The following is a 16,748-nucleotide window of genomic DNA, read 5'->3' as shown; positions in this document are numbered from 1 at the left end:
CTGTCCTTAAACCTGTACTGCACCTTGGTCTCTGTCTCTTGGTTGAGACTTCAATCAGCAATAAAGTACAGCGATTAAGAGTTACTGAATGAAAGGAATATCTTGGGTGTGGGGGGGGGTGTTGGGTATCCTTTATCCTTTATGGCAATTAAGCAATTAAATGATGAAATAGAATCTGGCGATATGTCATGGAAGGCCAATCTGTTCCAACTCCCAAAGTTTGAACCTTCGCTAATGTTTCAGACCTAACTTATTTCAATTGACTCTTAAAAAGTATTATGTAGATTAGGTTATTTTTATTATTAAATAATTTGTTTGTCAAATATTTTTTAGTGCCAGTTTACACACCCCTTCGTAGCTCCCCCTAACACTAGCAATAATCCTGAAACTTGGAGGGTAAGGACTTAATACATGTCTCCTCCGATACATGTGAAGATAGCCACTGCCTTTTTTTTTATAGGAAGAGGGAGAGCACAACCAATTGCGCTCTCTCAGGCTCCGGCCACTGCTGGCAAAGTTACATGGGCCAGGATTCGAACCTGCGCATTGGTAACGCATTAGAGAAGCCCTATTACATAACATTTCTACCTCATGACAGAAACTGCACAATGTAACCTTGGTGAAGCGGGCAGGATGACGTTTACTGTATCTGTATCTCTCAGCTTATAAAATGCCTGTAAATTGTGTGTCCTTTAGTGGTGGCTCAAATGCAATTTTCACTTCCAGACTGTAGGGGAGCCCAGGAGCAAATTCCAATTCTTGCATAATGCTGCTTTAATAGGAGATGACTTGAGTCTACATCTTCAAATGCTAGTCTATAGGGTTCCAGTTCTGGAGGAATTCTGGGGGTATGGTATGTGTATGGAAGGCCATTGTCCCAGCAGAGCCAGTACCTTACGTGCCCCTGCTGGTGGGTGGGTGTTTGTCTTCCAATGGATGGACATAAGCCAGAGCTGCTGACAGGAGAATTACTTGCTCTCATAACTCGGCAGCACTGTGGCAGATGCTGCCTGACAGACACCCTGAGCCTCTGCTCGTTTGTCATCTTCTAGCAGAGCGGTTCGGCCCTGGCCCACACCCAAATCCAGCCTTTACGACTTCAGTGCTCACTGCTCTGCTTTTAAAATCTTTCTAATCAGCTTGCTGTCCGTGAATTCTGATGTAATGAGGGGAAAACAGAAATTTGGCAAGCCTTTGCAGATATCAAAGGATGCACTCAACCCGTTAAACTCCTTTGTAAGACTGTATCCTAAGACTTATTGAATAAATGGAAGCTACAGTAACTACATGAACAGGAATGGGAAATGATTGAGTTCCTATCCAATTATAGAAGTGAGAGATGTGCAGGGGTCAATAAAATGTAACTTATGTGATTCTGGCTACATTTCTTCTGTGTTCTGGATGTTTAGTTAATTCTAAACCTGTTATTTTGACATTTCATTTAAAGTTTCAGAACATTTGAGTTTCCACTTCACTGAGATGTATGTGTGTTTGTTTGTTTTGCACATAGAAACCCATCTCCCACACTTCGACATCCGGATCAGTGGTGCAGAAGTTTCAGCCACTTCATTGCTCAGTGAGTATTGTGGTCTCTCTTAGTCTATTTCACTCCTTTCTGTGGGAAAGCAAATGCCTTCATGATGGTAGAGATCAGTGGACTAACCTTGATGAAGAATTGTGTTTTTATTGTTTGCTTTTTTTCTCTTGGGTTGTTGCTCTTCTTTGTCATCCCTATGAAAGCTGCCCCCACTTCCAAAACAGAACAATTCAATACTTTTTTGTTGGAAAAATGAATAATACTTTTAGTGGCTGCATAAATCTTAATTACAGTTTGGACACCTTTGGCCAACGCAGTGTTTGGAAGCCCTTGGCCAAATGAGACAATACTTTTTTTTAAATTGAGATGTAGTAAACACAGGCTTCGTAGGTATTCAAACATAAAACACAATATTTAACACAGTAATTCACAAATCCGAATCCGCTAGTTAATCTGTCTTTCAGAATATAAAAAAAAATCATCAATGTGGCCTGTGCTAAAGTTTGGGCCCTTCAGAGTCAGGACTAAAAGTCTAATATTTGATTGATTTTCACCCCTCGTCTTTGCAGAAGGCATCTAGTTCTAATATTATTGGGCAGGCTTGCATACACTGCTGGCTTAATGTCTACCCACACATTTCCTATGAAATTTAGGTCAGGGGAGTGTGATGGCCATTCCAAAAGCTTCAGTTTTTCTGTATGTTTTAGCACCTTTTCTGCTTCATCCTTTTAACAAATGGTTTATTTGCATCCAGATTTTGCTAGTATTTATATAATCTATTCTTCCCTCCATCTGTGCAATATTGTCAATGCCACTGGCAGCAACACAACTACAAAACTGAGAGATCCATCCCCTTGCTTCACAGTTGGAAAGTGTTCTTTTCATTAAATACATTTCCTTTTTTCCTCCAAAAGTACCTTTGCTGGTTGTGGCCAAAGTGTTCTATTTTGACGTCGTCTACCCACAGCACTGGTTTCCAAAAATCATCTGGATTCTTCAGGCGTTCTGCAGCATGGAAGTTTTGATTTGCCTTATAAGGTCTTACAAGCATACAAGTAGTTCTCTTAGAATTTTCTTAGTCTTCCAGATCACATCTTGTCCTTCACAGCCTCCTTGAACTTTACAGTCTGCACTGTAGAAACTACAAGTTGAAAATACTTGCCTGTCTTCTCATAGCCTACAGTACTTAGAGTACATAGAGTACTTCCTTTTTCAGGTCTCTAGACAGTTGTCTAGAGGAACCTAACACAGTGAGTATAAACAAGGTACGAAGAGTCAGAAAATGTGTATAGTTTGGAAATTTGATTCAGCAGTCAGCATTACAATTGGTGACAAGCTTCAGAACTAAATTTGCTGATCAAGAGCAAAAAATGAAAAATAAATAAATAAATAAAATATAAAAAAGTGTGCCCATACTTTTGCCCATACCAAATTGATGATAATGATTTATCTTTTTTTGTATTTGATGAAAGGCATTGGTAGATGCCTAATTGTGCATTAGAATCTGCTGGAAATATTTACTGTATATCATGCAAATATATACAATAGTGCATATAGTTGTAATATTATATATATTTTTATTAATATGTAGAGTCACGCTGTACATGAATAGCATTTTATCCTTCTTTCCTTCCAGAAAAAAAACATCAGCTCTGGATGTACTGAATGTACATTTTGTTCTTAGCACGTCCTTTTCATGAGCAGTAGTATATTTTTATTGACGTCTCCTTCCGATATTAATATCACTGCACGCTGATAAGGCATAATGTAGAGTTATAATGTAAGCCTTTTTCATGGCTGACATGGTTTACTGCTCTGTATCATGACAAGATGAATTATGAGTATTTCTGTATGTGCAAAACATACAATGACAGCTTACATCTATAGTGACCTCACCAAATATATGGTCTAATTCCAGTCAGTGTTTGCCAGTGGGGAGAAATGGGAAATAAAAAGGAGAAATTCAATAACTGAGCTTGTGTGTGCAGAATAATGCTTGCCATAGCTCTCTCTGTGTGTGTGTGTGTGTGTGTGTGTGTGTGTGTGTGTGTGTGTGTGTGTGTGTGTGTGTGTGTGTGTGTGTGTTTGTCTGTGTGTGTGAATGTATATGTGTGTGACAAAGGAATTGAAAGAGTGGAATATTATTTTATTATATATTATATGATATTATTATGTATTCTTTTTAACTAAAAATCTTGAGAAAGAGCTTGTGTGCACAACAGGAGTCTGAAATTGTCTCGTTTATTTGTGTTAGTCATGAATCAGCTGAGCCTAATGAATTAAAAGCAGAGACTGGGTCATAATCATAATCTGTAGTGCTGTCAGCTGCCTTACCAAGTTTATGACACCTGATTGGCATGAAAGAATGGATCAGCAAACACATTGTATTTACAGTATTAATGTTATTCCAAGAAAGCATTCCAACAATTCACATTTGTGTTGCCATTTAAATGGCTAACACAAACTAAATATTCTTCATTGTTTAAATTAAGAGCTCTATCCTATATATATATATAAACACTGCCAACCCCTTTAATCCTAGGTTTATTTTTTAGTAATTAATCCTAATGCAGAAACCATTGTAATTTGTTTTGGAACAGTTTGAATAGTAATATCTTGTGGAGTCCCCCCAGGTTCTATTTTAGGCTTATGAAACAATTGTAAAATGTTAATTATGACAGTAATGCAGTTATGGGAGTAAAAAGGTGTGAACTACTGGGTCTAAAGTATTTTAATGGTTCAAAATATGTCATTCGCTCCCCAGGCTACACTGTCCACATATAGAAAATAAGCCCTAAAACAAGCTCATGGTGAATCCACTGTTTTTGTGTGATACCATTTACCTATGCACACCTTTCCAGCCTACAGTGCTTTAGTCCTGCTCATTCACATTGAAGCATTGAAGTTTATAAGAGTGTTTTAGACTTCTTTCAGAATAGGCACAATGCATTGCAGCTAATCAGAGCACAGGTGCATATTTGCATATATTAAACTTAAAGGCACAGTAGCAGCAACAACAACAACCAGACTCAATTTAAACAATCAAGAGAGGTTAAAAAATATGTAAATGTAAAAGACTGTTTTTGTATAAAAACAAACCGAAATGTCATACGTTTACGCTCAGGGGAATAAATAAAATAAATTAAAAAAGGACCCTTTAGAGAATAGGTTGCTACATGGTATAATAAATGAACTCTCAGCACATCCTGTGCAACAGCAGAAAGTTGGGAAATTAGCTGTGGCTCAAAAAGCATTTTAGCCTATTTTTCAGTTTCCTGGCAGTTTCCTGGTTTGATCTGTTACATTATCTAATTTTATGTAATAATGCCATTTTATAAACAACACCATCAGTAATCAGGTGCCATAAATGACTGACAAATAGTGATTTGAGGACCACCAGATCAGCAAGATCAGAAACCATTATTTTTGATAAATCCAGTCAGTGTGTGTGTAAAACTGTGGTGCTTTAGTCAAAGGAGGGCAGACAATGTTATCAGGTGGAGCAGGCTGTTTATTGGACACCTCTCTCTCTCCTAATTGAATGAAATGGCGTTGCTGTTCCCCTCGCTAATAAATGCATCAGCAGTGTCCGTAATTGTGCAGCAGAATTGCCTCCTGTTTCGTATCAGCATGGCCCTGCTGTTAGAAGCCCAGCCATGCACAGCGCTAATGGCAGAACCTTTGGTGTAATGTTGTGATTCTAATGGCTTCTAGCACGGCTGTCTACAGAATGGTAGAGGTGATAGGCAGACAGGGTGAATTTCAGTGTAGATTAGGATAGTGTCATTTAGGTGCTTGTTGTTTGTCTTAGCCCTATCCTGCTTCCACTGCTGTCATGTGACTGCCTGTTTATTGAGATCTGCCTGTTTATTGTGTCTCAGATATAACGCACTTCATCAATGTAATCTAACATGCTGAATGTGTTGTTCTCACCCGATCGGCTATTGTGTTTGACATGTTACCATTCCTAATATTTAAACAGATGCTGTTTATGCCCTCTTATGTCCACAGATGCACATGTCTATGTTGTGTGAGGCAGACCTAGTGATATTTACATCATTTTATATTTAGACATGAATGGCAGTGAATACTGCGAACCCAGTTATACTTTACAAAGAATGTTAATAGTAATGAATACTGCATACATATAAATACTTATAATAGATGTGAAAGGTAATGAATACTGCATAAGCAGAAACACTTCACGTATACATGGTGGTGTATAATGCATACGCATAGACATCATTTACGTAGACATGAGTTGTAGTGAATAACTCATATCCAGTGGAAAACATTATGTAGAGTTGAATTTTACTGGGTATGAAAACTGCTGTCACAGTGATGCTTTACATAGAAATAAATGGTGGTGAATACTGTATACCCATAGACAGGAATGGTAGGGAATAAGGCATAGCCAGCTATGCTTTACATATGCTTTGGCATGAATGGTTTTGGAAATGGCATACTTTACATACACCATGCATGAATACTGCATACCCAGTGATACTTTACATAGGCAGAAATGGTAAGGTATAAGTCATACCCAGCTATGCTTTACATAGACATGAATGGTAGAGAATACTGCATAGCCAGTGACAATTTACATTGAATGCTGCACTACCAGTGAGAGGTATGTAAATATAAATGCTAGGTAACACTGTGGTGACATTATAATGTGGTATGTGTTGTGAACTGTATGTGTGGTGTTTATTGTGCAACATGACTAGTAGGGTCATCCGACATGGTACATTCAGTTGTCCTCTTAGAGATTGGGAAGGTCGATAAGTCAACAGTGCTGTCTGCTTCATGACAAAAGCAGGGCTGTGGAGAGAGGATAAGGCTGTTTCTACTGGTTCCTATGGGAGAGAGAGAGAGGGTGTGTGTATCTTGTTTAGTTTTGTGAACCACTACCCTTCTACAGTTTAGATCTGAGGCAGGCCACAGGAGGATGTTCAGGTGACCACAGATCTAAACTAATGCAGGCACATAAGGAACCTCTTTTTGTTTGGTTCTCTGACTTTACATTTGTTTTCTTTGTAATAATCCTGTTTTTGCTCTCTTTTGCACAAATTTGCAGGTGTTTGATAAAAGATTTTGAGGCACGTCCTTCGGTGACCCATCTGCTAGAGCACCCATTCATCAAGCAGGCTCATGGCAAAGACACTGCGCTCAGGAAACAGCTCTCAGCGCTCATACGGGACCAGCAGGACATTGGCTGCAGGACAAGGACCAAGTATGTGCATCGTTCTTCAGCCTTGAAAGTGGCTTGAAACATGACTTAAGTCATTTTTTTTTTTCTTTCAGGTCTTTAATAATGCTTGTGGACACACTTATGGTACACCAAAGTGCTTGACTTTATGAGTGTTATCTGAATTTATTACTTCTGTCCTTGAAATCAGAAGAACATTGCTTTGAAAAGCAGATCCCTGTATATTGAAGTCCTGTCAGTAGTCTGTCTAAATGTGCGTTGACAACAGCAGTTATGTTCCGGGGTCAGGTTAACGGCACAGTGTCTTAAAAAGGGTCATCAGTGGTGACCTGAGTCACAGTGAGTTATGTAAATGTGCTACATTCGAATAACCTGTGCCATTACTTCAGTGCAGTGATATATGGGCTGCTGCTGTTTACGTTTTTGACATTGCTATACAATGATTCTTCTTCATCTTTGACACAGCTGTTGTATGTGGAGCATGGCTTGACTTGTGTTGAATTATTTTTAACCAGTAGGGGGCAGAATGTTCTCTCTTTGAGCTGCACTGGTTGCCAAGACTAAACCAACCTTTGCCTGCTTTCAGTGAACTGTGGATGTGATGTGGTAGGGGAGCATTACAGTGATGCTCATGTGATGCAAGTTTGTTCGGACATAGGCTTATATTAATGAGACTAACTGTTATCACTGACTGGATCCTAAATCAGACCTAGTAAGCATCAAACACTCTCTTTCTGACAGGAGTTGATTTATTTTTATTTATCTGTACACTTAGGGGATATTTAATGTGAAACAACTCCAGCTCATAAAATTATGTAGAAAATGAAGAACCTAATACCAAAGTGTTTATTTGGAAATATTGTGAATGGTAAAATTAATCATCCCACTGTTTTCCAAATATGGATCACAGTATCATGATATTAGATCATATTAAAGTCCCATATTAAGTGCTACTTTTTTAAGTAAGTAGTATTTGTTCTAGATTCTTTTCTTAAAATTGTGCCAGAGAGAACCATGTGAATGTGAAGCAGATTTCCAAAAAGAAAACTTACAATTTTGTTTAAATTTTGTTTACATTTTTACTGTTTTTTTTCACAATTTGAATCACCCAGCAATTGTACTTTTTTGCAAGTTACACGTAATCAAAGTTAAAATTCAGTATTCTTGTGTGACACCAGTACAGATTCCCTGCACCACTCCTGTGAAAAGTGCATTAGACACACAGTGTGTGTAACCTGTTTGTAAGAGAGCAGTTATGTAGCCTTGGATAATGTGTTTATTTCAGGATGCTGGCGGTTTAGTTTGAGTTGAGTGAACAAAGCTGAGACTAATACAGTAGTCTGACCCTACATGACACATAGCTGTACTGCTTATATCAGCGTCCTATCCTCATTCGTCTACATCCACAATTTAACATATTGCCGCTGTCATGCAAATAGCTTGTATCTCCATTTTGCCTTTTTTTTTTTTTTACTTTTTATAAAATTTGAAAGCAGTTATTTTTTGCAGTGTTTCAAAATGTTGTGATGAATGGATCATTAGAAATACTCCAAAATAAAATAGATAAAAATCTATATATATAATAAAATCTTTTCACATTGACTTTCATTGAAAGCTAGAATGATTTTCTTCTCCTGAAAAGCTGGCAGTTTGGAGTTACAGGTTTTTGGTGACAGTATGCAGGACAGTGCAGTCTGTCAGGCATTGGTGAGGATAAGTGAGGTTTTAGTTTACTCGGAAACAGTTACGTTATGCTTTTTAAATTAAAAAAACTCTGATTGACTCAGCGGGTCTAATGCGCTTTCACTATGGCCTGGGGGTGGCAAGTTTGAATCCCCAGCCATGCCACTTTGCCATCAGCAGCCAGAGTCCGAGAGAGCACCATCTCTCAGGGTGGGTAGATGGCGCTTTAGCCCCTCGTCACTCTTAAAGTGATTTTGGCTGGCACAGGCGTCTTTGGAACCCAGGGCTTTCCTCCAAGCATGCCGACTGCCTGGCAATGCCAGGAATTCTGGTGGGAGTTATGATTGGGTGATTTAATTGGGAGAATACCAAATTGGGAGAATGAAAAAATATAACTAAAACATCTGTTTAGTAAATTTAAAAAATTATATGTGCTGCTGTAGACCAACTACTGTTGGTTCCCTAAAGCAGTGGTTCTTAAAAGGACTACAGCCAGGGATCCCTTCGTGTTTGGGGAAGAAAAAAAACAATATCAGCGGACCCCCACTGATTTATTTTATCAATACAATTGATCAAAACTTTCAAAGGTTTAGGCAAATATCGTATTTATTTAATGAGATCAAGAGAATTCTCAGAGTTTTAGCTTTTATCACTCTGCTGGCCCTACAGCACTTTTTAATAGATGGTTCTTTAAAACCCCAGCTGCTATTACTACAAGTTAAACCGTTCTTCAGTGGCATTATACCAAAGAACCATTTAATCACCTTCCTTTTTTACTCATTAATGTCCATGTCTGAGATTTGTTGTCTCTGAAATTTTGAAACAAAACATGTCTGAAAAGAGTTTCCTATTAAAACTCTTGGTCTAAAATGTAAACGTAAATGGGCACTTTTAGGTTTTCATCTAAAGCACAATTTTATATTTCATCACTTTATACCAGTCACAACACATTCTGTGATGTTTCACTTTATCATACTAGATTTAGTTTTAGACATGGATGGGTTGAGAATGTACAGACTGCTCATGCAGTTTAATTCCCTGCGTTTCTAGAATCTTGGACTCTTATTCTGTTATACGACAGAGTGAGAGAGTGAGAGAGAGAGAATAGCACCCAGAGAAAGGACATAATGAGATTATGGGCTTGCGAAAGAAAAGTGTCTGCTCTCCCAGTTTAGTTACTGATGGTGAAGATCAGATTAGGAAATGAGGGAATAAAAGCGGGCTGAGGAACACACACACACAATCCAACACTGCAATGTGGTTGAAGGCCACTAGTGTGATGCGAAGTAAAAGGAGGTGTAGACTCAGGGTGTGTTCGCTACTGAAGAGAGGGCGCTGCTGGAGAAGGAGATGGTGAGTGGGTCTGGAGCAGAAAGACAGGGGCTACTGGCCTTGCACTTTTTTATTGTGTGTGAGGTGTCTGACAGTGTATAATACACTGTTAATCTGATTGTTCTGTATCATTGTATATAGTATATAGACTGTGTATAGGTCAGTCTGTCATACAGTATGTCCTACAGTGTCTGAAACAGCAAAGGCACTTGTGTTTTTATATTACCCTGTGACGTGTGTAAGGATTTTGGAGCATGATCTAACAGACCTAGATCTACCACAAAGACAAATGTAATGTAATGTAAATGTATTTATACACACCTTTTATGAATGAAATGTTTAACCTTTATTATTGATATACTGCTTTATTTTAGTATAATTATGAACAGTAACCTCTCTCTCTCTGCCTCTCTCTCTTCCCCTCCCCTCCCTTACACAGTCTAACACATTGCCCAAGGCCTCAGGGCTCTGTGCTGTTTGTGAATGGACCAGCTGGTTCCTTGCTAACCTCTTGCTCCATAGGTCATAACACACAATACAGGGGCAAAGTCCTATCAAGTGCTGCTGTTACGTGCTATAATAGACTACAAGCCCCAGAAGGCAAATCCACTCTAGGCTCTACCACTCAATTTTGTGTATGAAATCTGTGTATGAATGCCTGGTTATTACTGTTTTTACAGGCATGAACGAATCAATACACGGAAAACGCTACTCATTGCGAGCTGCCCTGATGACGACCTGGTGAACTTGGAGGTTTTGGATGAGGTATTTGTTTTCCCTTGACTAAATATGATGACAGTATTTTACAATGGAGGAACATGCCTCTCCTTTCTAATCTAACGTCCTATGAATTCCATCTTTACCTTATTCACGTATGTACGACAAGTCCCCCTCCACCTCCCCGTCACCCCTTTTTAACCCTGTCATCTATCATTCCTGGACTGACATTCTACTAGTAGCGACCTGAATTTCAGCCTAAAACTCCTTCATATATATATATCTTTAATATATATCTTTAATATATTCAAATTTTATGTAAAAATGTTTTACATAATTTGAATTTGGTAGTTGATTTTTTACATTGGGTCAAAATGTCGAATGGACCAATAGAAATGCTCCAAATGACAGCAACAATATACACTATATGTCCAAATGTTTGTGGACACCCCTTCTAATGTATGCCTTCAGTTAGCTTAATTTGCACCCATTGCTGACACAGATGTGCAAATGCACACACACCGCTTGTCTAGTCCCTGAGATGAGTTAGGAAGTTGGTGATGAGTTCCGGTGATGATGATCAGTATCCTATTAGCGTATTAAACAATCTTGTCATATTGATATTTAATTTGTCTTTCTTGGTATGTTTTTTTGTTTGTTTGTTTTTTGTTTTTTTCACATAGGAAACCATAATCTCACATCTTCAGAGGCGCTATGGAGAGCTGCAGATATACACCTATGTTGGAGACATCCTCATTGCACTAAATCCATTTCAGAGCCTGAGCATTTACTCTCCACAGGTCTGTGCAGTCCGACACAACAAAGTAAACACACAGATTAGTCACAAACTGACCTACAGTTCTAGATCAAATTCACAATAATAGATGGCACAGTCAAACAGGCATCCACCTGAAACTGGTTTGTTCCTTTTAATCATTATAGATGATAGATATGTTTACTTGTATTCTTCATGGAAAAAGTTCTGTTTCTCTTTTGCTTGCTCTCTGCAGTTCTCTAGGCTGTATCATGGGGCAAAACGCTTAGATAATCCTCCTCACATCTTTGCCACCGCGGATGCAGCCTACCAGGGCATGGTGACCTTCTGCAAGGACCAGGTATCTACCTCAAGGATCTTTAATGACACCTGTGTGATCTGCGGCATATTGTCATAGTCCAAAATGATGAGACAGGAGACAGGAGAATGCAAATATGTTCTTAACTTTGAATTGGAGTTACTGTAAAAGTAGAGTTTTTTCCATGCATTTTAGGGTATTTCTATTGATCCATTCATTAAGAAGTATTTACACAATGTACAGAGCAGCTACAGGGTTTAAATGATTGGGGAAAGTAAAAACGACACAAGTGGAGATCAGTTGAATAAATACCTAATTGAATGTTCTTGGCTTAAACCTGAGTGTGCTTTTTGAGTTTTCCCCTCTGTGGTTCCAGTGTATAATCATCAGTGGGGAGAGCGGTGCTGGGAAAACAGAGAGTGCCCATCTCATCGTCCAACATCTCACATTTCTGGGGAAGGTATAATGGCACATTGATTTTTTAGGGGTGTAAATCTCTGACCTTGTGACAATTGCTGTATTATTATTTTTCTTTTAGTAAAGCATTGAACATATTGTGAAATCTCAAATTTTTGTAAAATTCTTTAAGCTGTTTTTTTTTATAAAGGCTGCATAATTTATTGACTATCACCTACATTCCCAAATCATTGCAGTTGAATTACCCCTTTCACACTGATGCTTTATGATACATGAGTACTTTTCACACTCCTAGTATACATTTTACAACGTCTACGCCGCATCCATACACCCTACTTAAAGCTGTTACAAAACTAACATCGTTAATAAGTCCTGAAATATTATGTTTTAATGTCTAGAGAAGTTAAACTTGTATTTTTTATATGCTCAGTTCTAACTCCAATTCCAGGCCAATAACCGAACGCTCCGAGAGAAGATTCTTCAGGTGAACCCACTGGTGGAAGCATTTGGTAATGCATGCACTGCTATCAATGATAACTCCAGTCGCTTTGGGAAGTACTTGGAGATGAAGTTCACACCCACGGGGGCCGTCATGGGCGCCAAGATCTCAGAGTACCTCCTGGAGAAATCAAGAGTCATCAAACAGGCCACGTGAGAAATAATTAGTGTGCTGTCATCTCCTGACAGACTAATTAGTAATGACTAAAATGCAGGTAAAGTCAGTTAAGGCTACCCTGATCGCTCTTCTTCTTCTTTTTTGGCAGAGGAGAGAAAAACTTCCACATATTTTATTACATATATGCTGGTCTTTATCACCAAGAAAGCCTCAAGAAATACAGATTGCCAGAGAAAACAGCTCCCAGGTCTGAAACTTTGGACATCGATTGATTTTATGGCAGTCCCAGTGCTCCTAAGTTCATAACACGCTTTGTTCTTCAGACATTGATTGTGCGTTTTTTTTTGTTGTTTTTTTTTCTTTTCAGGTACATTGACAGTGCGAATGGCAAAGTGATGCAGGACATTGTGTCCAGCAAATTATACAAGGAACAGTTTGATGCCATTCAGGACTGCTTCCGCATAATAGGTTTTTCAGAAGAGGTATCGTGTTTATAGCTATTTTTAAATCGTCATTTAGATCATGTAGACATTTATTTGTGATCCCATTTTCCTCTTTTAGGAGGTGAACTCTGTCTACAGGATCTTGGCAGCTATTTTAAATACTGGCAATATTGAGTTTACATCCATCACCTCTCAGCACCAAACTGATAAGAGTGAAGTGCCTAACTCAGAGGCCTTAGAGAACGGTAAGAGTTCTGTAGTATGTTTGTGAATAGTACATATTGTGCATGAATACATGCCTCCACATTTGTTTTACTATGTTTATTAACTTGTTTATTAACTCTGGGTCCATCCAGCGGCAACTCTGCTGTGCATAGGACCAGAGGAGCTGCAGGAGGCGCTGACCTCTCACTGTGTGGTGACTCGGGGTGAGACCATCATACGCACCAATACCGTGGACAAGGCTACTGACGTGAGGGACGCTATGTCTAAAGCCCTCTATGGCCGTCTCTTCAGCTGGATTGTGAACCGCATCAATGCCCTTCTGCAGCCCGACACCAACATCTGGTAATTAAGACCAGGTCATAGAATTTGAAGGTCAATCAAGGAAGTTACTAAGATAACTATAAAAGCTGTTACAGACTTTGTTGTAGCCAACCCTCTCTTTGGTTACCAAAAAGCGAATGCAGTTCTTTCATATTTTTGGGAGAACTTCCAACTGATCAGTCCAAATAAATAAATCATTTATTTATTTATTTCCCCCCAGCATCACATTAACTTTTTTATTGCTTGACCAGCTAACAAATTCAGCCAACTACTGGTGATTTATATATTGTTAATGATATTTAATGACTTGCATGATATTATTGTTTGTTAATGTTGCGCCAATTAAAAAAAAGGTACAGGCACCATTAATGGGAAATGTTAGAAAGTGAAGAGGACTGGCGTCCACAATCAGAGTATTCCAGCTATCATAAATATTTAGAATTGGACAAAACAAACCTTTGCCGCTGTTTTCTACAGATCAACTATAATGCATACATAGTAAAATGTATTTGAATCTTTCAATTTTTCAGCCAAACACTTAATCACTTTAAGCATTCCTGTTTTAAAAAAAAATAACAATGGCGACAAGAATTTTGGTGAAAATTCAACAAGATTATAAGCTCTCACCAACTATCCATACTCCCATCTGAAACAGCCTGGACTGTATAATTAAAAACACATCATTTCCCATATTAGACTGAAAAGGTAGTGCATGTCTTAAGCACATATTTCACAACACCAGCATTCCGTCTTTTCCACAACTAACCCTGAAATATAAGGAGCACTCATTTCTTAGAAATGCCACCAGCTGAGATCCCCTATGAGTTCAAAAATAGACCTAAAGCAACACTGTGTAACATTTTTACCTTAAATAACAGCTACAGAATCCTTGAAGCTGTGATGCTTTAAAGACTTATAATAGAGAGAATCTCTTCTGTCATTACCAGAATTACCAGTTTTGCATGCCACCACCGCACTATACTTCGGTGGAGCTGTGCAAGAACGCTCACGAGAACAGCGTAACGGCTTTTTTTTTTTTACTTCTGATGTCAGTTCTGTATCTCTCAGCTTGTCCCAAAATTCATGTGTAAAGCTTGTAGGGGGAGCTCAAAGCGTGATTTGCTGCTGTACTGGTGTGTGCTGCAGGGGCTTGCATATTGCTGCTTTAAACAAAGATACATTACACCTGCCTATATCAACAACATTTATTATTAACTATTAACCTAATATCTATACAATAATTGCTCAATCAAACCTATTAATTACCCAACCACCAGGCAGTGGGTGTAAGAAAAGCATTTGGGACTGAATTCACCTGGATTATCACAACAGATAAATTTATTTGTATAGGGTTTTAAATGTAGAAATATGAATATGTATCATATATGCATAAATACTATAGCACTACAGTTCAGCAAAATAATTTTTCATGAGTGCAATAAATACATCATTAAATATCTGTCTGATGGCAATAGTTTTATTTAGGCCCAAATCTGTGAATGCTGTTGTGGTTCCTATTGTATTTGCACTTAAAAATCCTCTTTGCATTCATACAGATTTGGAATGAAAATGGGATTTTTTTACATGGACCAATAAATAAATGTTTAAAACCCTAAAAAGCTGACAAACTACGAGAGATTCGATGTTTGAATGCATTCTGTTGTGCAGCCACAAAATCCCATTGGTACCATCTGGGTTTTACTACACCAATCAGATGCGAAGTTCCAGATACATACAAATTAGGCAGAAACTGACACCAACTTTATATTCAGCAATTTGCAGCTGGGTTGAATGATGCCTATTTATGTTTGTTTTCTGGCTCTTCAGATCTTTCCCAGTGTTGAGTTTGTATGCACAGTCTCTCCATTTTAAAGGTGACCTCCAACTTGGCCAGCACAGGCCACAGAATATTAATTGCCAGAGCAAGACAAGAAAAGTGCAGTGGAAAAAAGAGGTTTCTATAAATTTTTGATATGGAGTTGCATTGAGAAAATAATATTCAGATGATTAAAAAGACTTCAGAGAAAGTGTAAAAGGCAGTTCATTGATCCAAGAGAATCCCTTCAGATATCCACATTTGGACTTGTCAGAGACTCTGAGGCCTTCCATTTCACTGCACAAAATCCAAACACGGCCGCTTCCACTCCAATCATTCCTGTTTCAACCTTATTGCCACTAATAACCTGTTAATCCTGGTAGAAGGTGACCTTCGCAAACTGCCTGAATAGTTTAGACTTCACGTGTCTGTGTGTTCAGTTCAGTCTGGGTACCTAGTTTTTAGTCAGGTCGTATTACATTCCTTTATACTACACATTGTTGATTTTGTGTGTGTGTGTGTGTGTGTGTGTGTGTGTGTGTGTGTGTTTTTGTTGTTTTTTTTTAAAGGCTGTAAAATATTAACATAAGGGAATAGTGAGGATTCTGGAACAATGTAGCGCTGGTGTAATGTGGGGAAATCATGTCTGTTTTTCTTTTTAAAGTGCATCCGAAAGTGGGATGAACGTGGGCATTTTGGACATTTTCGGCTTTGAGAACTTTAAGAAGAACTCATTCGAGCAGTTGTGCATAAACATCGCCAACGAACAGATCCAGTTCTATTTTAATCAGCACATCTTCGCCCTCGAACAGGTGAGACATGAACTACACAAAATAATTATACCTCATAATCATACACACATTGCAATTAGCCTAGCAGGCCCACGCCACAACAGACAAGTGGAGTACATGTTCAAAGGAAGCTGACCTGTTGATGCCATTTTGACAGTGGCAAATTCTATACAGACAAAAGTAGCTGACGCAATTCTTCAAATGACTAGTCCCATATACAGGTGTATAAAATCAAGCGCCTGTCTTTACAAACATTAGTGAAAGAAAAGAGCTCACGGAACTCCAGCATGGTACATTGCTACATTGGTGAAATTTCTTCTCTCCTAGATATTCCACCATCAACTGTGAGTGGTAGTATTGAAAAGTGGAAGCATTTAGGAATCACAGACCACGTAAACTTACAAAGCTTGGCCGCTGAGGAGTATAAAAGTCGCCAACGGTCCAAACCTATGGGACCAACTCCACATTAATGCCTGTGGATTTATAAAATGTCAAAAAAGCTCCTGTAGGTGTTATGTGTAGGTGTCCCAATATTTTTGTCCATATAGTGTGCAAGCTTATTGTCCCT

At 38.5% G+C, this 16,748-nt stretch overlaps 1 protein-coding gene across 7 annotated transcripts in view; it reads left to right on the top strand.

The window, feature by feature from the left end:
* myo3b (myosin IIIB) overlaps nucleotides 1–16,748 on the top strand; it is a 103,568-nt gene that overhangs the window by 26,845 nt on the left and 59,975 nt on the right. For all 7 annotated transcript variants that reach the window (XR_011980020.1, XM_072685867.1, XM_072685865.1 and 4 more), the window contains 12 exons: nucleotides 1,511–1,576; nucleotides 6,615–6,770; nucleotides 10,442–10,526; nucleotides 11,162–11,278; nucleotides 11,489–11,593; nucleotides 11,928–12,011; nucleotides 12,417–12,619; nucleotides 12,733–12,831; nucleotides 12,952–13,066; nucleotides 13,146–13,272; nucleotides 13,384–13,594; nucleotides 16,054–16,201. Coding sequence is in view for 6 of the 7 variants with exons in the window: in XM_072685867.1 (XP_072541968.1) it covers nucleotides 1,511–1,576; nucleotides 6,615–6,770; nucleotides 10,442–10,526; nucleotides 11,162–11,278; nucleotides 11,489–11,593; nucleotides 11,928–12,011; nucleotides 12,417–12,619; nucleotides 12,733–12,831; nucleotides 12,952–13,066; nucleotides 13,146–13,272; nucleotides 13,384–13,594; nucleotides 16,054–16,201 (1,516 nt within the window). In the remaining variant the exon portion in view is untranslated. The remainder of the gene's footprint in view (nucleotides 1–1,510; nucleotides 1,577–6,614; nucleotides 6,771–10,441; nucleotides 10,527–11,161; nucleotides 11,279–11,488; nucleotides 11,594–11,927; nucleotides 12,012–12,416; nucleotides 12,620–12,732; nucleotides 12,832–12,951; nucleotides 13,067–13,145; nucleotides 13,273–13,383; nucleotides 13,595–16,053; nucleotides 16,202–16,748) is intronic.

Source organism: Salminus brasiliensis, chromosome 8 (assembly GCF_030463535.1).
Source record: "Salminus brasiliensis chromosome 8, fSalBra1.hap2, whole genome shotgun sequence".
Lineage (NCBI taxonomy): Eukaryota > Metazoa > Chordata > Actinopteri > Characiformes > Bryconidae > Salminus > Salminus brasiliensis.
This window is presented reverse-complemented; position numbering and strand designations above follow the sequence as displayed.